The following is a 23,033-nucleotide window of genomic DNA, read 5'->3' on the forward strand; positions in this document are numbered from 1 at the left end:
TCAAGACCCCATTCATCAGGCAGATAATTTCCATGGAGTACATCGTGTTAATGACAATAGCTTGTCCCATTTTTAGCATATTGTTGGCTCTTTTTCTTTCGTGGAAGTCAAAGGAGACGTGTTAAGCATTTGAGAATTTCAGTTAGTTCACTGAGCCTCTGCCTTCAGACTCTTTTCAAGCTTCAATGATTTTGCATGAAGTGAAGGAAATTAATTTTGAAAGTATATGAAAGATGAAAAGGTAACTAAGTTGCTACTTCTTGTTTAACGAATTGCTTTCACTTCGTTTGCCTTTGTACTTTAGAAAGAAAAAAACTGCACAAATTTCTTCTGTTTTGAGCAGTGAAAAATGTTTAATAGGATGCTAATTAATATGCTCAGATACAAAATCACACTTTTCTAGGATGAATAGTAAGTGTGAGTCTTAGAAATTTGGGAGTTTTGCATGGTCACTTCCATGTTCCCTTTTTCTCTGTTTTGTAGTGGATCGGATGACACGAATATTTGTTTTTTAGCACAAAGGGGGCAAAATTGCACAAATTGCTCAAACAGTTTACAATGTTAGTTTTATAAGGCCATTTAGTGCACTTACATTTAGAAAACTAATGCGTTGAAGCGTGGGACCTAACTGTTTATTACCTACTACTGAATTGTTTTCTTGACCAAAGTGTGTGACACTTTGAGAAATTCATACTTTCTTTAAAAAGAAGAAAAAGTAATGACTTCGCCTAATGACTAAAACTGTGTGTTTGTTTCCAAGATGCCCTTTATGTTTTTCTGACATTTTTACTGGACAAACAAAAATAATTGGACTTTAGCACAAACAATTGCCTTTGATTCTAGTGTTCAAACTCAAGAGCAGGAAGGAAATAACAGTTTACCTTTAGAAACTTCCCGGTCTTGAGTTCTGAACCTCTCCTTGCCGCATCTGAGTTCTGTATCCTTCTCTTCCAATCTCCTAGGGTTCCTGCTACACATCTAAAAACTCCTGATCATGGGAAGGGGGTAATGAGTGATAAAATTTAAAGAATTACTCATTGCGGAAGGAGATGCATTTTTAGTGAAGTGAATGTAGTGAAATTGTAAAGGTGGATGTTCAGGTATCTATGATGTCAGAAAAACAAATGAAGAAAAATTTAGTCCTTGTTGGTGGGTAGCAACCTATTTCTTTGACTGTTAACCAAATCCGTTCCTCCTGGGGATCGCTGCATCTTCTACCAATGTAAACGTTGGTTAAGCTCAAACATCTTATTTTAACCTAAAACACATTATGTTTATTTTCTATTTTGTTGATGTCAGAATAAAGTCTTTTCTGTGAATATGTTAGGAGTAGTTGAACCTCTGACTTATCTTTTACATAAACCACATCTATCATGTCGGATCTAATTTCCAGTTTTTTTCCCTTTAAAAATAGAGAGAGATCTTACCGATAACTGCAGAACAATCCGGTGCAACCCAACTTCTGTTTTTTGTCTACTTTTTCTTTTTTTTTCTTCAGCTGTTTTGTGTGTATACCATATTATTGTTTTTGCGACATTACATTTGCATGTAATAGTGGATCTTTCATTCTCATTGCTGTATAGAATTCCATTGTCTCAATACACCATAATTTATCCATTTTTATGTTGATGGACCTTTGTATAGTTTTGGTTTGGAACTTTCACAAATAGCGCTACTACAAATATTCTGGCAGTATTTTAATGATCCTATGCATGCGTTTCTGTTGGGTATATATCATGGAGTAGCATTGCAGGGTCTCAGTCTGCATATCATCAGCTTTAGTAGATAGTGCCAAATAGTTTTCCAAAATGGTTGTACCAATATACTCCCACCATTGGTATGAGTTCCAGCTGCTTCACCTCCTTGGCAACCATTGGTACTTTCTGTCTGTTTAAATTTTCTTTCTGCAGAATTTTAGCCATTCTGATGGGAGTGTTTTATCAGTATTTCTTTATTCATCTATTTCAGACATTATAATGGGTGGGAATATAGTTCACTTTCTTCCCTCTCTTCTCTTTTCTGTTTTCTATCCCTTCTTTCCTCAGTTTTAATGGTTATATTATTTTCAGTTCTATTATTATCTTTATAATTTTATAACATTTGTTTTAGTAATTTTGTCTTAATTTTGAAATAAAATGTTAGAAAATATCTATAGATTTAGGAAGAGGGAAAATTGTTAATGTACATATAAATTCATACCAATGCATCAATGAAAAACAAAGAGGGTTTATACTAAAAAATCCTATAAATGATAATAGTTTTTGAAGAGTAGAAAGCTAGGGAAATTGGAGGATTTTGTTTATTCTATGTTGAGGGCATAGTCTACAGAAAAATTAAAAATAAGAAGAAAAGAAGGTAGGGAGGGAGGGAAAGAGAGGATGAGAGAGAAAGAGAGAGAAGGAAGGCAAGAGAGAAACAGAGGGAGTGCACACTAGGGAGGGAGGGAAGGAAGGAGGAAAAAGAGAGAGGGGAGGAAAGAAGGAAGGAACGAGGGATGGAGGAAGGGAGAGAGGGAGGAAGGAAACGAACAGTGGAGATATGAAGCTAGATTCTGACCTGCAATGACTTCTGTAGGGAGGACTTGATGAGGTGTGTAACCGGGAAGGCTTGTCAGCAGGTTATTTCAGGGAAGATATGAGATCATGTTTCACTGAGAAGGAGAATAATTTTTCAGGAAGCTATCACCCAGAGAATTTCATCCATATAGATGGCCAATTTACGTAAACCAGGATAACCCTAACACTCCTTTTCTTGATTAATATTCGTGGGCTTTGGGAGATTTTTTGTTTGAGTTATAAGAATAACTATTTCAGTTCTTATGCTTGTGTGGCTTGTGTAAGACTCAGCCCTCATGTTTACTGCAGGGAATCTAATCATCACTAAAAACAAATTCTACATCCTGTCTCCTGTTTCATAGGTATTGACTAATCCCACCTCACCATGAGTCTAGTCATGGTGATTAAGCTTTTTGTGAATTCACAAAGCAGTTGGCCCCCAATTCACTTCACACTCACCATTTTCACATTTCTTTTAATATGCAAGAGTGCTGATTCTGACTTTTCTCCTCCGTGGGGTAAGGATGTGCTTAACACAAGGAACAAGACATTGTTTAGCTTTAGGGAAATTTTAGGGGACTTGTAAAGGCCAGCTTCAACTGCTTGATGACTATCATGAAAAAGAGAACATGGGTTAAATGAGTGTGATTCCAGAATTTAAAATAAGGGTACAAGGCATGGGTTTTAACTTAGTGTATAAGGATGGGCTTCCCAATGCTTAAAACTATTGAACAATGAAATGTTCTGCTTAGGAAAAAGAAGATAATGTAATGCTGAAGAATGAATGCTTAGGTTGAGGGTGAATGAGAGTATGTTGGGGTGCTAAGATCAGACCTCCAAAGAGCTCTATTTCACTCTGAGACTCTGATTTGTATTAAACTCGATCTAAGATGCCATCTATTATAAAAAGCATCCTGATTTCAGAGAGGTTAAAAGCGTGAATAATTGAGGGTGGTGAAATTGATGAAATACCATTCACATTCTTATTTTTTGAGGAGAGTTTTTAGATCACACATACCTTTGTAGTTTTTATCACTTTCTCTGTTTACCCAACCCTCTCATACTTTGCTTGATCTAGTTAGTCCCAGAGTGTGCCTGGGGGTTTACACATACTGGAAATAACCAAAGGAAAATATATTTTTAATTAAGTCTCTTACAGTAAGTACAGGCCATGTGATCTAGAGCAAATGGGGTTTGGAGAGAGTTTATTCTGATTATAGACTCCTGACATACTCAACAGACTAGTAGGGCCATGTAACTTTCATGGGGTTCCTAGGGCTAATAGAGCACTGCAGGCATTTGACATTTTCTTGAGAATTTTTTTGGGATACTACTTAAAGTTAACTTTTTAGAACATTTCATAACATTATATTTTGATTGATTCATACATAAAGATTTATATATTTATGTTTTTATTTTATATAGAATATCTATTATTTAACAATATAAGTAATTTTTGCCTTAATCTTGATCTAGTAATATTCACATTCTTTAATGCCTAGAAACCACGGAGTAAAAAAGGTTTATGTTATACTTCCCATTTGCTTTTTTAACATGTTAATATTTACCTTTGTAATTACAGTGACTCTTACCAGTAAAGTTAAGTTGCTTTGGGAATGGCTTTCAACCCTGATTCCAGGATTTCAATGCTGGTGATTTTAAATGTCTTCTTAGCTATGATGCTGTCATTCTCTGCTAATTTTGTAAAAAAGTATGATAGACTTTCAATCTACTTTTCCTCCTGACTATTAGGAAATTTGGAGAGGGCAAATGAACATCAGAAGAAGAAAGGGTCAATTTTCTGCTTGCCTGTAATCACATCTAATTTAGCCTCTTGTACAGTTCCCAGACATTTTTGATATGTGTTAAGTGCAAAAAAGAAATGCAGAGATCATCTTCAAACAAGGCTTTAAAAATACTACTGTAAGATAAGGGCAATCCAAAGTTCATTTTTAGACCAATCAAGCTGAAAAAAAAAAATGACATATGCAATCACTACTCATCATTAAATTTTTCTATGTGTAAAAATCTCATCAGTTGCTGTGAGTGCTAATGGATGTGCTGATACTACGGTTCTTGACAGATACCCGTGATAGCAGGGTTATTTTCCCCTTAATGATGCAGGTGAACCACGGTTTCAGGGCTCTGCGAGGTGAGCACACTTGGATTAAGTGCCTTGGTGTATATGTGAAGGCCCCACTTAGTTCCTTTTCAGGGATTTTATCATTATACCTAAAGAGTGAACTTTCAAGGCATCCAGGTTAGCTTTTTCATCGCCTAGGGAGTTTCCCCCTATATTCCCCATTGTTGACAAGTAAAGGACAAGATAAATATTTACTTTAAGTCATAATTTGCTGACTTTTACTCTATTTCCCAATTGATATTTAGTTCTCATACCCGTCTAATTTGTAAACTATGCATAATCATTTTGATTTATGTTTGTGTGGGGGAGGAATCTGGACTGAATTATTATACTTCCATGAAATGCCAGTAATAATTTCAAATCCATGAACTTAGATCGGAAGTGAGAAACTGCAAAGTGGAGCCTGTGGTTTTCTCATTAAATGGCATTGTGTGCTGCAAACATTGTTTAGAGTCTGATTTTGTTTAATATGAGTGTGTGATTTCTGGACACAGAGGGTTGTTTAAAAGGTAGGAAGTATGCTCTGCGAGTCCCTTTGCTTAAAATGACAGGATTAATATTAATGTAGCACTACACACAGGTACACAGATGTGGGATTTTAGAGTTCTGTATTTCATTTCCGTAACCTAGTCAGTTCCAAAACCCCTGCTTAATCAGACTGACCACTGACAACTCAGATTACGATTTTCACAACTGGCACCGCAACACCAATTTTCCTACAGCATTTTCCACCCTCTCTCCTTTCCTCTTAATCCCTTTTCACCTTTTCCTCCTGGGAGGACCTGACATTATTCAAATAGGAGGGAGAATGCTCTATTTCAGAAAGAAATGAAACACATCTGTTGCCATTGCAACAGATAAGCAACCAGACAGCCCTTTCAACCATGAGCAATTTTAGGCCTCCTTCCCTCTAATAATGAGTAAGGTCATTTTTTCAGCTTTTGTAAATGTGTGATGCCCCCTATAGCCCTCTCTCCTCTGATCAAGGACATTCTTGAAGAAGAGGACCGCTCAGTCCGGGAAAATAACTGACACAAAACATATGAGGGCGGCCAGCGTTCCTTCTAAAGAGCAGAAGGCAAACACGTGAAACTAGGCGGAGGTTGGCGGTGTCAAAGAACATACATACAACACACAGGAGCTCACGTATCATCCTCATTGCTTAGGTGCTGTACCACCTTTGCCCCCGGAATGAAAGGGTAAACTGAGTATCCCAGTCCTACCCTGGGGAGAAAAACGAGTTGATTAAGAAGTATTAACCTCCTCTTCCCTTGCAAGGACCCTCCTCTGCCCTGTCCCCATAGTACAGGCCTTTGAAGGTGCTTAATTGCGGTTAGAGTTAAAAGAATCACCTGGGGAGATTTTAATAACCCGATTCCCAGGCCACAGCCCATCCAATTAAATTAAACTCTGAGGAATATAAGCATTAACAACAACAACAACAACAACAACAACAACAACAACAACAACAGCAGCAGCATGTTTGGGTGATTCCGATGTACAGCCACGTTTCAGAACCAGTGGGCTAGTCTGAACAAGACTGAGAAGGAATTAGCATAACGTCTGGCAAGGAGATGGAGCTCTACTCTCAGCAAGGATACTTAGGAGGCAGTTGTTGCTGCAAAGAGGAGAAAGGGAAGAATCAGAAAGGAAGGAAGACAAAGTTGCACGCTTCCTGTTTGTCTCCAAGTCAAATGGAGTCTCCACCCACCCAATGTGGGTGACCCAGGCTTGCACCTGCAGCTCCAGGTGGGGTGAGGTTGGTCACCAGGCCTGGGGGACTGGGCGGGGTGGAGTGACTGGAGATAGCTATCCAGAGGCTCATTAATAGCCCCAGGCGTGGGCCGCGCGCCCTCCAGGGAAGGCGGCGGCTGCGGCGTGGAGAGCAATTTGGGGCGCAAAGGGAAGCTGGCTGGAGCGCAGGTGGCGCTCTCAGCCCCAGCCCACAGTTTAGCCAATCGCCGGCGCAAGCGCAGCCTGGTGGCGGCGGCGGTAACGGAGCGCGGGGCTCCAGCTGGAGCCTGCCGAGCCAAAGGCGGCGCCAACAGCGATCGGCGCGCGGGCTGGAGTGAGACCCGGCGGTGAGAGGAGGGAGAGTGAGAGCGCTGGGCGCCGGGGTGTTGCCGGGGCAAGAGAGGCGAACTTAGCATGGGGAAGAAGTGGAGGGATGCGGCGGAAATGGAGCGGGGCTGCTCCGACCGCGAGGACAGCGCGGAGAGCCGCAGGCGCAGCCGGAGCGCCAGCCGGGGCAGGTTTGCCGAGTCGTGGAAAAGGTTAAGTTCCAAGCAGGGGTCCACCAAGCGTTCGGGGCTCCCGTCGCAGCAGACGCCGGTGAGTGGCCGAGAGAACCCTTGGGGGTCTCTCCTTCCCTTTCTCCCTCAGCTCGCGAGTCGAGCCCTTTCCATGGTGCTGAACTTGCCTCCATAGGTGCTCCTGCCAGGGAACTTGTGGAACCGGTTCTAATGCAACAAAGTGGGAGCTGTGAGGAGGGGGGAGAAGGAATGACTTCCTTTTCTTCAGTCACCGAGAGTCTTCTGACGTCTCCGGTGTGTCTGCAAAAATGAAAAACATGTTCTAGAGGCGAGGGGCTCACTGTCAGATCATTAGAGTTTTGCAATTAACAGAGCGTGTACGATGTCAAGTGTATTGTTGTGACTCATATATACGTCCTGGGTTCTGCCTGTGCAGCACGTTCGGAGGTACTCTGCATCCGTTGAAATAGGGAGGAATAGGAAGGGCATGCCAGATTTTTACTCTTTTAACAGTTGCTCTTTTCCATCCCACACCCCCACTATGTTAATGGGAGCGTTTAATTATTTGCAGAATATCATTTGCATGCAGAGAATGGCAAAAATATCCCAGGTGCTTATAATCCCACTGTTAACATAGACAGCGTTCAGAAAACAGTTTTCGCGTGTGTCAGCTCCTCCTCAGTGCCTAATAGAAACACTCAAGTGAAAACGATATGGGCATCGTATGTGTGTAGAGAAGTACAGTTGATAAAAACTTTAGCTGCATTTGCATTTTTATTATTTAAATATTATGTTTTCCTTCAGCATAGAGGGAGAGAACTCTGTTCTAGAAGAGAGTGCAGAACCCTCCTGTTGCTCATAGGGAAGAAGGATACATCACTTTTAACTTCCAAAACATTATTAAGGACACCAGCACGTGTGTGTGTGTGTGTGTGTGTGTGTGTGTGTGTGTGTGTGTGTATGTGTGCGCTTATGTTTTACATACAGAGGAGTTGACAGCAGATATTGCATGGCGAAGAGAAACTGAATTGATTAAAAGAAAGGATGGTACATAAACATTGTATTTCACAGCATGAATAATGTTACCCTACTCTGTTTTTGAGGGGTTGCCATTGAAGGATAAAAATTAATCCCTGAAAAACAGGACGTTTAAAACATTACTTCAACAGAATGAAATATAAACACATTTAAATTTATGGTGTGTTTATTTTGTTTGCTTGTTCACAAAAACTGCTAGCAAAACTATTATTAAATTTGAAATATTTTTCTATAGTATTTGGTGTGTTTTGTGGATAAGTTTTTGATTTAAATATGGCTATAGTACACGTAAAATGCAATTTATTTTATTTCAGACATTGAAATATTATCTGTTTAGAAATGTAGACTTGAAAATATTTGAAAAAGACATTATTATTCTGAAGATAATTTTTCCTGAAATAAATTATGTAGAATATATAAAATTAATGGTTTCTGGTTTCTATCAATTATGTGAATTAAGAATTAATTTTATCCTCTTTTTAATAGAAAGTCTAAGTATTATTCTGAGTAACTTCTTATACTACTTCTTTGATTCTGTTCAACAGGTGTGTGCAGAGTCTATATCAGGAACATATAAAATCTTCATATAACTACAAGTTAGGTTAAATAACTTGTAGGTTTGTTACCTGGAATAAAAATGCATGTGTGTGTGTGTGTGTGTGTGTGTGTGTGTGTGTGCATAACAGGATACCATGACAACCAGAAGACATCTGAAAAAGTAACTCTGTCCTATTGTTTACTAAGGGTGATGATGGTGCTATCTTTCTCTGTAGTTCTTGTTAATTGAAACATTAGTAATTCAGTTTAAAACCAGTTATGGCAAAGGCCTGAGCTTATTCTCACATTGCATCGCAAGTTTGATATTGATTTTGTTCTAAATCAGTGCTCTAATTTTGTTCTAATAAGTGCTCCAAGCCATGATTTTAATTGTGAGATTTTTAAAAACAAAGATAATGAGTTTTTAAACCAAGATTTGATTCCATTAATTGTTAACACTTTCATTTGTAAGAAAGACACCCAACTTATTTATGCAAACAGGAGAGAGGGAATAATAATGGTTGCAGCAGATATGCTTATACAAGTTCTTAATCTTCAGGGTAAAATTTTTTTTCTCCCTCTGAAGGTGAGCAGGTGCTATTTTCAACTTATTATATTTCATGTAAAAATAGTTTAAACTATAGAGATTAGGAAGTGATTAAAGCACCTAATATGCCTAATGCTGCTTTTTATTTATTCTTCTGAATAATAAGATATTCTGTGATATGGCTTTGGATGTTATTCGTGTTGTACTGAGAAATATTGTGGCATTCATCCTTATAAAAATCACATGAGAATTTTATTCTGTTCTTTCAAGACAAAATAGATAAATGTGGAAAACTTTAGTTGATAAAAATTGGGAGCTTTCTTACATCTTTTTTCTTTCTTTTGAGAATGTAAAAGGATTACACAATTGTTTTATTAATGTGGCCTTCTTACTCTCTTATCTGCTTTAGTTAGAGTTTTGAAATCACTTCCCATTAAAGTTATTCCCAGGGAACGATACAGTCCATGACTCTCTCCCCAATGGGAATGATTGCGTTATTTTTCATTTTCACTAACAGCAAAGCATGCATAAATCATAACTAATGGGGGAGATTTTTCTCCAGCAAGAAGAGGTCTGTCATATTCTTGGTCATCCAGAAAGTACTTTTCTTTTATGATCTGAGTCATGTTTTATGTGTGTGTAAGAGAAGGGGACATCTGTTAGAATCAACCTTGGTAATTAGATTTCCTACCCAAATAAACATGTTGTGGTTCTCTTACATTTCTCAGAGATTGGGCTGGTCTCATGATTTTAAAACCACAATTAGAAATCAAAAAGTTATACCTGCGGCACTCTCTTTTACTCAGAAAATGGTCTCCTGATGTTCTTTATAGAGTATGGTAGGCCCATGGTAGGGCAGTGTGTGTCATCCCTGCCACAGTTCTCTGGGGTTTGCTCCTGTTCTGGAACCTGGTAGAAGCAGTACTGCCCTGTGCAAAAGGTGGAGGAAGGGGCCACTGTTCTCAATCCCAACAGTGGCATTTAAAAGACGTGTTGTCAAGTTCTGAGCCACAATCATGGGCATGTCTAGCAAAGCAATCCTTGATGATTTGTAAAGATTTTTTTTTTTTTCATTTTTGTAATTCAAGAAACACTCTTTTCTCCCCTTATTTTCAGGCTTCGTTGTTGACAAGCTTTAATCTAGTAATATGTAATACCCAAATTACTCCTCAAATCATAAAATTCTGATAGAGCGAAGTAGGATTTAGTCATATTTATTCCTTGGAATTTGTTCTTCTCTGAGGGTTGGTCATAGATTATTCTTTAAATCTAAAAACAGTGTTTTTGTAGTAACTGTGAAAGAATTTTATATCAGTTTTATAGTTATATTAATATGAAAATTACATATTTGAATTTGGATACCAAATTAAGTTTCAGGATATTAATGTTTTATACAATGTCTCTGTTGAATTGGTTAATAGGCATGAAAGTAATTTAAAGCCTCTTTGCCTCCATTCTATATGATCTGGATTTCAAATTTCTCTTTGAAGTAGTGTTCTTGTTATTCTTATTATTTGTTTTAATTTAAAGGGCAATATTACCTTTCTATTCACACAGAAATGCATGGAGATCTATTGAAAGGTAATTTAGCAAGTGCCGTCTGGTGTTACAAATATCAAATGCTCACCTCTGGCATGTATGTAATTTTAATTTTGAAAGGTGATTCCTTCTCTAGTCTCACAACTATTTAAAGGCTGGTTTTCAAGTAGTTGCAGATTTAATTTAATCTCCAAGTCAGCTCCGTGTAGAAGAAAAAAAAGAAACAGTTTTGAGGGAGTGAATTGATGGAGTTGTAGTTTGAGTTGTTTTCAACCTCAGATGGCATGCTTGCTTCCACTAATGCCATAAATACACTTATTAGCAGGTGCCAACCACACAACTTCACATCTTGTGCAGACAAGTGTGCAACTGAGAATGTGTAGGAACATGAGTGAGTATACAGAAATATCAGTGCTGTAAAGGAGACAACTCTGATTCAGCTACTTACCAAATACACTCTTTCCACAGATGTTTGAGAGGCTATGCATGCAGGAGGGTCTCATGAACAAACCGGTTTCCATTTCTGAGGCTGACCTGTCCCTTTTGGGCCTAGTGGGTTACTTCCGACTCTTTAATATCTAGAGGTATTGAAGCTGGGTTCTTCAAGATCTTAAAATAAATGAGGAAAAGCTGAGTGAGTCAAAGGCAGGGCAAAAGTCAGAAAAACTCATCTCCAAACCCATTGCCCATTTGAGGATTGTGTGGGTGGTTGATCCCTTGGTGGCTGTAGTAGAAACAACAGTAACTTGGTGAAAAGAATCCTCGTTTCCTTTTTCAGTGTCTAATATGCTATTGCAGTGTCATTAAACCCTTAATAGTTTGTTCCTGTTACACAAAAGGCCCTCCTGGTGAAAGCAGAACGAATCCCCTGCAGTGCTAGTCCATTACTGAATAAACCATTTCTTGACAGGTTGATTTTTGTCTGTTGCCTTTCACTCATTGTGTTAAAAAACTAAACAAGTGACAAAGTTTTATCGCTCAGGAACACGGATGTATTCTCTTGTTACTGCGATTTTTTTGATAGGAAAAAAGTCTTTTTCTGATTATAGTCCATACTGTTTAAGCATTTCAGAAATGTCATCTTTTTCCTAGTAATTACTGTAACAACAAGCTTTTCCTCATTGATCATAGTGAATTAAAATTTAATTTGCTTTCATCTTTAATTTGAAAGCCATGAATATATTAGGTGGCAAAGGAATCATTCAAAGATTTTAAGTTTTGAGAAGCAAAATATCTTTGTAGATGATGGTTTTAAATGCATTTTCAATGATTCCAAAATATATTAGCATAGTTCCTTTGCCCATTATTTATTGAGATATTTAAAAAATCGAATCATTAAAAATCATTTATAAATAGTAACAAAACATTATATTCATTTGTTCCAACCAGCTGTGATGGTCTGCGCATCAGCTTTACGTTTTCTTTCATTTGCAAAGCCAAAGGAGGACTGGTAGAGCAAAAATGGAAGGATTATAGAGAATGACATTTAAAGAAACTTTTGTTCATCAACATTTGTTGAATACCTAGGAAATGTTAAGCTGCATGGTAGGTACTGGACAACCTCACTAATAAAACTGATGGTTTAATACAAGACAAATATGCAAAACAATGAGACAGAGACAGATAGAGTCTAGCTTTATAGTCAGAATACAATAGGGCAAAGGTTAAAGTTGTTGATGACTCTGAAGGGATGAGGATGGGAAGTTTAGATAAAAAGTTTCAATGATTTGGTGCCTCATTCTTGCATGATGAGGAAGAAAAAGAATTGCTTGGATTTGGAAAGAGGGCAATATGTTGTGAAATATTATTCTACTTTTGATTTTTTAAAAAAACCAATTAAGAATGTAAAAATTATTCTTAGCTCAAAGGGTAAGAAAAAAAGGAAAATCAACAATAAAAAAAAACAGTCCATGAACTGGATCTGGTCTTTGGCTGGAGTTTTGTGATTCCTGGCCAAGATTCTTTGCCTCATTAGAGCATTACAAAATGGTGATATTACAGTTCTATCTTTTCTTTTTCATTTATTAGCTGAATTATTTTTATACATAGGAACCCACCTCATCAACTATTTGCTTAACCTGAGTTATAATTCATACAGTAAAGTTAAGATAAATGCTTGAGAGAGACAATTTTTAAAAAATGGAGCTAATAATAATAGGAGCTATGTGGTGACATTGATCTGTTAGTTTACTGTTAGGTCTTAGGTTTTAATTGGGGCACTGTGTTCAGTTAACTATCAGAAAATCTATGGCTTATTTATCGTGGAGGCCAATTAAACTGTCATTTAGAAATAGCATATGTAAAAGTATATTGTCAAACTATTTCCATATTAAATTTTTCACTTTCAGGATTTTAAAAAAATCTTGGGCTTTTTGTTGGGTTTCTGCTGCTATCTTAAGAACTTACCACAAAGTTAGTGGCTTAAAGCAACATGAATTTATTATCTCAGTTCTGTATTTTGGAAGTCTGACACAGGTTTCTCTAGACTGAAATTAAGGTATCAGTAGGGCTGTGTTCCTTTCTGTAGTCTCTAGGGGAGAATCTATTTACTTGCCTTTTCCAGCTTATAGAAGGTACCAACATTCCTTGGCTCCTGGCTCCTTCCTCCTTCTTCAAAGGCAGCAAAATTGCATCTTCTTGACACCTGCTCCCATCATCACATTGCTTCCTCTGACCCTCTCTTCTGCCTTCCTCTTTCTTATTATAAATCCTTATGGTACATTGAACCCACCTGAATAATCCAGAATACCCTCTTAAAGGTGAGATGATTAGCAAACCCAATTCCATCTGCAACCTTAATTCCCCTTTGCCATGTAAAGTAACATATTCACAGGTTCTGGAGATTAGAATGTGGACCCTTTTGGGAGGTGATTCTTTTGCCTTTCACAGACCTTAAGATACCATTGTTTAATTTGTTAAATCTTTACTAGACAAGGTTTTGAAGATGGTGAAAGAGCCTCTCTAAATTGCCTTTAAATCCATGATAAATTCTCATCTCTTTGGAATGAAGTTCTGCTGGCAAATGAAGGAGCAGAATAGATGAGGATTCACTACACTGTTTTTTTCCCTTCCCCCCAGCTTTATTGAGCTATAATTGACAAATGAAAAGTTTACATATTTAATGTATACAATTTACCTTAAATATATACAATTATATACATGACATTTTGGTATAATATACACTGTGAAATGATTATCAAAATCCAGCTAATTGACATATCCATTACCTCACATAGTTATCATTTTTGTTTCTGAGGTGAGAACATTTGAGATCTATTCTCTTAACAAATTTCAAGTATATAATACAATATTGTTAATTGTGGTCACCATGCTGCATATTACATCTCCGGAACTACTTTATCCCATGTCACTGAAACTTACGCTCTTATTTTCTGAGTGTTGAAGTCACAGTGGAAATTACCTTTCCTATCAGTGGATATTCAGTAGATTTGGGGATATGAATGCTTGTTTTGACATACATTTTAATGAACACCCACTCTGTACAAGATAAAGCTTCATGCTACAGGAGAAATAAATGTGCAAAAGACTTCTGAAAAGACTTACTTATGATGGTGGGAGGGATGAAACTATACCTTGGTATAAAGTGTGATATATTATAAGCATAACAGGTATATAGTTAGCAATTATAAGTAAACAATATATTATATCGTATTCATATATAAGTTCATTAAAATTGTCATAATTATATTATTGGTCTGTTAAAAAGCTTGGTAAAACCGGTCAAATGAATGAGAAAATCAATTGATTAGACCTATGAACAAACAAATGATGAGATTTTCGGTTTTTGATGCACTGAATTGAAGCTGTTCAGGTAAAATATTTTTTTGGATACCCTTATATGATATTTTCTACATGTTACAAAAGCATTTTTTACTAGTTGTTAAATATTTTATTGATTTTATTCTTCTTAATGATGAAAATAGCCCTTAACTTGAAAATTTTAATTACAACAACTTTTAAAATAGGGCTCTTACTGTTTTTCCTGTTATTTGAAGACATCTAAATTTTCATGTAAATGCTTGTTTCCTTTATTTATTATCAAAACAGATAATTATTATAAGTCACTGTTAATAGGAAAGAAAAGAGGATGATTAATTAGTACCAAGGGAAGACATAGCAATAGATAGAGTCTTCAAAATGATAAGGTCAAATAAGGTGAGTTGAGTCTTTCTGTTGAAAAACATGCGCATTTCTTTTTTATTAAAATATATTTGATGTATAACATTGTGTAATTTTAAGGTTTACAACATGTTAATCTGATACATTCATGTGTTGCAATATGGTCACTATAAAGCAAAACAAATTCTGACCTGAAAAACCAAAGTATTGGAAATATAATTGATGAAGCAGTTATGTCAAAGGAAGTATTATATTTTTAGTGCAATAGTTGACAATAATTTTCTAGTGTCCTGGACTGTGATTGCTTAAGTCACAGCAAAGTGGGCAATGAGCAATTAAACTGTAAAACTTCAGAGAAGCAGCAAGTAGATTGTTTTCCCTAGAACATCTGTCACAGAGGGTAGGAGACATTCTTTGGTGAAATTGGGAAATTTTCCAAGGTGCATGACACCTCTAAATTGGGAGAGTAGAGAGCTAGGGAGAGGCATCTTGGCCTGGAGCTGCTATCTTCCTGTCAAAAGTCAGAGAGAGAGAGGGAGAGAAAAGGAGGGAGGGAGAGAGAGAAAAGCATTCTGACTATAACATTTGTAGCAGATATTCTGGGGTTATGTATGTACAACAGTTATTTGTATCTAGGGAGTGTTTTGAACTTAAAATTTTAGCACATGTTCAGAATTAGGGAAAAAGAAATAGATACACGTGTAGACATAGCACTGATGGAGACTGTCTTCAAGCAGTGGGATATGAAAGCTCAGAAATTTTGCGGTTGGTTACTAGTGGCTGCAAAGAAGTACCAGGGAAGCAGGGCACAGGAACCAGAGGAGGCTGGAGACTAGGAGCATAGCAAGGCGGAAGGACCAAAATGGAGACGGAAGATACAGACCTTGATCTCCTTTATCTTTCCTGACTAAGGGTTTTACTGTGTGGCTATAGCTATGTATTATTGTTGTTGCTATTGTTGTTACTTGTATACGTGATTAAGGTTAAGGTAATTGGTGAGTTAACTCTATTCATTTTCTTCCCTTTTTGCAGTCTGTCATAAAAGAAGCCCTTCAGGAATTATTGAGGGGAAGTAGTACAATTGGACTTGACAGACATTTACTGTCACCAACCCACTGCCCAGTGTGAGTGCGTTTCAGAATAACACGTATTCCCATTGGTTTTGACTTTATATCACAAAGTGGTCCCTCTAGGTAAAGACATATTTTGAACAAAACGATAAACTTTAACATTGCTTTCTTTTGTTCAGTTATCAGCAGCCATTTTGTGGGAAATAAATATGAGTTTTTAAGCATTTATGAAAGCACTAAATGAAATTAGTTTTCTTTAAAAGGTAAACAATAGTGGTTCAAATTACTAGAGCCTAGGACAAAGTGGGAACGATTTGGGTTACAGCTACAAAAAGAGCTCATTGTTTAAAAAGTGCATCGAGTTATCGGATGTAACAATAGAATGCAGTGGTAACAGTAACTAAAACAAGAGCTTAATTCGTGTTATGAAGACCACATACTCCAAATGAATAGACTATGAAAAATAAACACAGAAGGAACCAGTGGTAAATAATGGTTAGCTCCTACTTTTGTCTCATTGCCCATTAAGTACAGTTGAGGGACAGAAAATTTCTTTTTTATGACCATACCATACCTTGTATAACTGGTGCCTTTGGGTCCACTGATGGAGACAGACAACTAAGCTGGTATGATAACATTATGGTCCCGCCTCGATCTGAGCAGTGAGGTAATTCACAGGCTATTGTATTACCACATAGTTTGTGAATCATACACATTGTAAAACTGTTGGAAAGCTGGGCATTATTTCTTTCTGGGGAAAATGTGTGATTGTTAAACATAACCTTAGATGTACCTAGAGTATAATCTAGTCTTTAGGTTTAGGATCTCCTTTAGGACAAGGATTGTATTTTATTCATCCATGTATCAGAAATCTTGCTCAGTTCCTGGCATTCTGTACAAACTTAATAGTTGTATGTGGACTAAGTGAAAGAGCATAGTGGAAATGTTCTAGACTTAGTTGTTTCATATCCTGGACAGAGGAACAGTGAGGAAGGGGAGAAAAATGAGCATTATTTTGGCATTTTAAATACCAGACACTTTCAGTGATCTGTTATATAATCTTCTCAGTATCATTCTGAGGTAGGTTTTATTTGGATGCCCAAAGCATAGATGAAGAAACTATATTTCAGAGAAGTCAAGTAAGTTTTAACCAGGGCAGCTGGGAAACGTAGAGATAGAATTCAAATGCAACCATTCTTTATTTTTTCCCAATACTCTACTGACTTTCGAGTTAGGGATAAGATGATTAAAAGAGCATAAATAAAGTTTATGCATGTCTTTTCCCACACAAAGTTGATTTGTTTGCGGAGGTGGCTTAAAGGTCACTATGGATGTTGAGACTAAGTCAAGGAAGTACTAAATAATGAAAGCAATGAAACTATATTTTCAGCGGTCCTGCAAACAAGCTTAATTAAAGGAATAAACTGTTGAATGGAAAAAGAAAAACATGGTCATTTTTTATGTTACTTCTTTTAGTGTTGTTGGGTGAGAGTAGGGGAATATAATTGTATTCACATGATTGTAAGATTTTATTTCCCTTATTATCTTCACCATGTTGAGTCATTTACTAATTCTTTTAAGTTTTAAATAAACTCTGGTTATTTTATTCGTGTGATGTCAATCAACACCAGATCTAGAAAACTTTAAATTTGAATAAAACTTGAGTATAGAACCCTTGTTAAATAGGTTCTCTTGTGTGTGTGTGTGTGTGTGTGTGTGTGTGTGTGTGTGTGTGATCTACTGTTAGATAAGATTTAAATAAGAGTTAAATAAGAACCTTTACTGGGAGTTTAATTTGAGAAAGTAATTACCCTGGTTAGTCTTGGGGTCAGAATAGAGTCAGGCAAATATGCTGTATCTTCAGTATCTTCCACTACATCAAATGGGAATTGGTGTTCATAACAATACCCTCAGCCAAGATGTGGCACGCAGATATGAGAGAAAATGGATTTATGTTCCATGCTTCCTACTTACCAAGGCAAGAAATTGTATTAAGATCAGGAAGAGACATGTCCAATTACAATGGGTGAAAGAAAATGAGTTGATAATTAACTAGAATAATCACTTAATCAAAACATCCCTTTTCACAAGCATTCTTATTTAATCTTACTCTCTGTGCACATGAGAAGTATATGCCTACATTTTCACAACCAAGTATATTTAAAATCTAATTAGGGCATGCTGATTTTTGCTGCAAATCTAAATCATGACTACAAAATTGAGTTTTCATTTGTTTTTCGCAGTGCTCTGGTACACTGATTGTGGGGTATGACAGTGGTGGTAGGGATAGAAAAGCAGCACAATGTGCTTACCCTCCTTATTTGTTATGCTAAAAGGTAGAAAGTGAACATTTGCTGTATGTATGCTTAGCATTTTGTTAGGCTTTTTCATCTGTATAAAGGTTTTATATTTTATACATGTTATCTCATTCAATCCATACAATGACCTGACTAGGTAAGCATCATTTTCACTTCACAACTATAAGTACTTGTAAGCTCCCTCCTGGAGCTTATATTCCAGTGAGGGCCGACAGAAGATATACAAGCAAGCAAATAAATATATAATAAAATGTCTAGTGATTATAAGTACCATAAGGAAAAATACAGCAAGGCGGAGAGGTAGGAAATGAGAGGGGGCAATATTTCAGCTAGAGGGAATTTTATTGGTGCAATTAGACAGATTTCAGAATGAAGCAGGGGAACAAGCCATGGAGATACTCTGGAGAAGAATGTTCCAGGTAGAGAGAACAGCAAGTACACGTGTCCTGAAACAGAGGAAGGTTTAAGGAACAAGAAGAAGGCCAAAGACATTGGAATAGATTGAGTCAGGAGAATAGGGGAAGGAGATAAAGATTTGAACCCAGCTGTGTCTGACTCTAAGCGTATGTCCATCACGCTCCCTTTACACCACAGTGAACTGGGGAGATGTGTAACTACTAAAGAATGAACATAGGAAGTTAGAAACAACTGTAGGCTTTGCAGGACAGACTTTAAGTATTGTAGAAAATCAAGAAGAGGACAAGATGTTTTATTGGAGGCAGGATGAGATGGGCTCAGGCTGTAGGATATAGGTAACGTGGATTTGCATATTAAAACTGCGAAGTGCAGGTTAAATTGCAGAGCAGTGACACAGGAGTGTTAATAATAGTTACACATATTGAACTCTATTGCCAGAAACTGTTCTGAGAGGCTTACATTTATTGAATCATTTGTTCCCTATAATAACCTCATTATACCCAAGTTTACAGATGAAGAAACTAAGACATAGAGATATTAAATAACTTCCCCAATGTCATGGAGCTTAAGTCTGAAATCAGGCTGCCTGGCTCGACATTACGTACTCATAAGAAATGAAGGGCAATTTTTCTTTTATTCTTCATTTTTTTTTTTTTTTTTTTGTCTTCACCCATTACTTTCCTGAAATATGGAGCAAAGATTGACAGATGAGCTATCAGAAAAAAAAAATGTTGTCAGATCCCTCTGAAGACTATAAAAAGAAATTTTAGGAGGAATGAACTGGGGAAGATGGTGAAGAGACACATTTAGTCAAAGTACTTCCTCATTTCAGTTGCCCTCTGGTTGTGGCCAAGGTGAAAATTTAAGTAACCAATGAGGTACAGTACTGTGCACGTAGTAAGTCCTCAATTAGTAGCTCGTTAAATCTGCTTCAGAATGCTTTTATATTAAACTAAGTCAAGAAGCCAATAATTGAAACTTGTGGCAATTTGATGATTATACTATATCAAAATGTGCTCAACTGTTAAAAGACACCATGAGAGAATATAAACTTGTTTTTGTTATTGCTATTATTTAAAAATTTGTTTGGGTCTTGCATTTTTCTCTAAGCAAGACTTTTAGGCTTGTTTCTCTTGCAAATTTGTCTTGCTAAACATGCCAGAAGTATCAGAACAAGTAGTTTTAGATTAGATTTGTCAAGCTCTGCAAAGATACACCACTGACAGTAAAAAAAAAACCCATCAATCCAGGAATTCTGAAGGAACTCAATGATGAAATAGTAAAACTGTTTATTGAAACGTGTAGCTGATTTTAAATAGCAACTGCATTAGCGAAAGGTTCCCAAACCTGCTGGCCATCTAAATCACCTGGGGACTGTTTAAAACTACAGATCACTGGACTGGTCCCACCACACCTGTGGACTCTATCGCTATAGCAAGTCTGGGAACACTGTGTAGCTGACCATTGAACAACACAGGCTTGAACTGTAAGGGTCAATTGAATTGCGAGGGTCAACTGAAAAATATCCATGTATAAGTGGACTTGGGCAGTTCAAACCTGTGTTTTTCAAGGGTCAACTGTAATTTGAAAAGATCACCAGGTGATTTAGATGATAACCCACATTTGGATACTACTATTTAAATAACTATTATCTGTGTTGGTGATTCGCAACTTTAGCTTATATTGGAATCACCTGAAGACCTTGTTAAACCATTCTGGTCCCACCCTCTGGTATTTCTAACTAAATAGACCTGAGGCGTGGTCTGTGAATTTGCATTTTGAACAAGTCCTCGGATGTGGTGGTGGAGGCTGCTGCTGCTCTGGGTGTTGCCCTTTGAGAACCCCGGAGTTACGAGAACTTCAGTATAAGACGTGGGAGGCTACAGGACAGGTAAGCAACATCACTTTTATTAACAGTAACTCCATGGTATGGGATAGCATCATTGACCGCGTAAGAAAAAAAATATATCGTGAGAAAGGCAACGTCATTGCTCTAAGATAAAGTAGTCTCCCCTACCCCGCAATTTGCTTTTTGCAGTTTGTTACCTTTGGTCAACCGTGGTCCGAAAATAGAAAATGGAATATTTTACAAACAGTTTATAAGTTTTAAATTGCTTGCCATTTGGAGTAGTGTGATGAAATCTCCCCATCCTGCTACCCCCTTCCCAGTACCTGAATCATCCCTTTGTCCTCCGTCTCCCTGTTACATACGCTGTCCATCCCTTAGTCATTTAGTAGCCATGTGGGTTATCAGATTGACCCCAAAGTTCAAGAGTAGTGTTGCTGGCAATTTGGATATGTATACCAAAGGGAAGCTGTGAAGTGCTTCCTTTAAGTGAAAAGGTGAAAGTTCTCAATAAGAAAAAAAATTCTATGCTGACGTTGCGAAGACGTAAGATAACAGCGTATCTTCTATCTGTGAAGTGAGGTATTTTGAGAGACCATATTCACATAACTTTTATTACAGTATAGTGTTATAATTCTTCTGTTTTATTAGTTATTGTTAATCTCTTACTGTGCGTAATTTATAAATTAAAGTTTATCATAGGTGTGTACGTGTAGGAAAAAGCAAGGTATATTTAGTGTTTGGTACTATTCCCAGTTTTAGGAAGTCACTGGGGGTCTTGGAGAGTATGCCTCTCGGATAAGGGGAATGCCTGTATATTCAGTCAATGTGGTTGGTTGTAGTTTTTGTGAGTTTGTGAATAATGGGCTAACCAGGCCAATATCATTTATTTGACAAAGCCTTTGATTGGGTTCTAGACTAAGAACTTCTAAAATAATCTAGTTTCATGGGACTGGAAAAAGTGGAGGTGGAAGGTACTCCTTTATTCAAAAAAGAGATCAGATTTAATGACAGATATAAAAAGGAGATAAGCAGACATTTCTCAAGACAGAGAAAAAGAAATACAGGCATACCTTGGAGATATTGTGGGTTTGGTTTCAGACCACTGCAATAAAGCAAGTTGTAATCCTTTTGCTGGTGGAGGGTCTTGCCTTCAATTTGTGAAAAACACAACATCTGTGAAGTGCTATAAAGTGCCTGTAGTGAATTATCTCAGGGATTCGGTCTGGAAATTTCTTTTCCTTAACATTAGCAAATGCCTCACCACGATGAATACAGTGGTAAATCATTCAGTGTAGTTAGATCCTAAATTGTTCCAAGTACGAAAATGCCAAACTGGTAGGAATAAATTTAAGAAGCTTTTCACAACAAAACCTGTGGTACAGTCAGGAACAGCTGCATAATTTGTAGAGCCCAATGAAAAATAAAAATGCAAGGCCCATGTTCAAAAATTACTGAGAATTTCAAGATGGCAACAGGAAAGCTTTAAACAAAGCGTGGGGGACTGTGTGATTCATAGGGTCTCACACCCATGAAGTCAACCCTGGGTATATTTAAAAGGGCTTCAAAAAATTTGGAGCTAAGAGCTAGATTTGAATTCTATCCCTGGCACTGTATCGTCACGAGCAACAGACTTTTGCTCCTCGTTTGCTTGATATGTGCAGTTTGGCAAATAATCCTTACTTGAAAAATTTATTGAGAAAAACAGGTAGTATGTGAAAGTCCCTGTGGTAGTGCATGGCATTGCGCAGGCAAACAAAACAAAACAAAACAAAAACCCTAATTAATATAAGAGTTGGCAGGACTGGAGAGGTTACTGACCTCCGCAGTATGTATGTGTCATTTCTCATATTCTTATAAAGCTGATTCATTAAAAAATGCTTGTTGGTTGCTTGTAAACCACTAGGTAGTATCTTAGGTGCTGGGCTCACCACTGTCCTTGTGCAGATAACAACGGCCTAGTGGGAGATTCAGCCAATAAACAAGTAGATGAAAACATAACTGTGAAATACAAAATGCAAGGGAAGAACATAACTGGTGCAAGGGGTATGGTTTTGGAGGGCGACCAGAGGCAAGCCTCTCTGAAGAGATGACATTTAACCTATTAACAATCTAAAGGTGGGGGAAAATCCAGTTATGGAAGAGCACTCCAGGTGGAGAGAAAAGCATATGCAAAGCCTCTTAAACAGGAAAGACTTGGGTGTGTTTGAGGAACTAAACGAGGACCAGTAGGCTGCAGCCAGAGGTTAAACTAGCGAGTGCTAGGAGATAAAATTGGGGAGTATCATAGTGCCAGAGATGTAGCCCCTTGTGGTCAAAGTAAGAAGGCTGGACTTTATTTATTCTAAACATGGTGGGAAACCATTGAAGAGTTTTAGGCAGGGAAATAATGTGAGTGATAGGTATTGCTTGACTCTCTCCAAATGCTTACTAGGCAATAGTTGGGAGAGGAGAAAGAGGAAGTGAGAAACCGTTGTGTAAAACGTTGATAAATGATAATGGCCTGGACCAGGTTGTTGGCAGTGGAGATGGGAAGAAATTGGCTGATTTTCTAATGTATTTTAGTGGGAGAAGCACTTAGGTTTGTAATTGACATTTATGTGAGTATAAAGAGAGACAGATGAATCAAGA

At 37.3% G+C, this 23,033-nt stretch overlaps 1 protein-coding gene across 10 annotated transcripts in view; it reads left to right on the forward strand.

The window, feature by feature from the left end:
• Positions 1-23,033, forward strand: part of TRPM3 (transient receptor potential cation channel subfamily M member 3) — an 833,246-nt gene that overhangs the window by 79,518 nt on the left and 730,695 nt on the right. For 3 of the 10 annotated variants that reach the window (XM_019730672.3, XM_074330555.2, XM_074330557.2), the window contains exon 1: positions 6,711-7,029. The exons of 1 other annotated variant lie outside the window; for it this stretch is intronic. In XM_019730672.3, the coding sequence (XP_019586231.2) occupies positions 6,847-7,029 (183 nt within the window). In that variant the 5' untranslated portion in view covers positions 6,711-6,846. Of the gene's footprint in view, positions 1-6,708; positions 7,030-23,033 lie in introns of those variants that run through there. 6 more of the 10 variants (XM_074330550.2, XM_074330553.2, XM_019730688.3 and 3 more) reach the window with 4 other exon arrangements.

This window comes from Rhinolophus sinicus, chromosome 16, assembly GCF_057876585.1.
Source record: "Rhinolophus sinicus isolate RSI-liver-muscle chromosome 16, RSI-T2T, whole genome shotgun sequence".
NCBI classification, from domain to species: domain Eukaryota; kingdom Metazoa; phylum Chordata; class Mammalia; order Chiroptera; family Rhinolophidae; genus Rhinolophus; species Rhinolophus sinicus.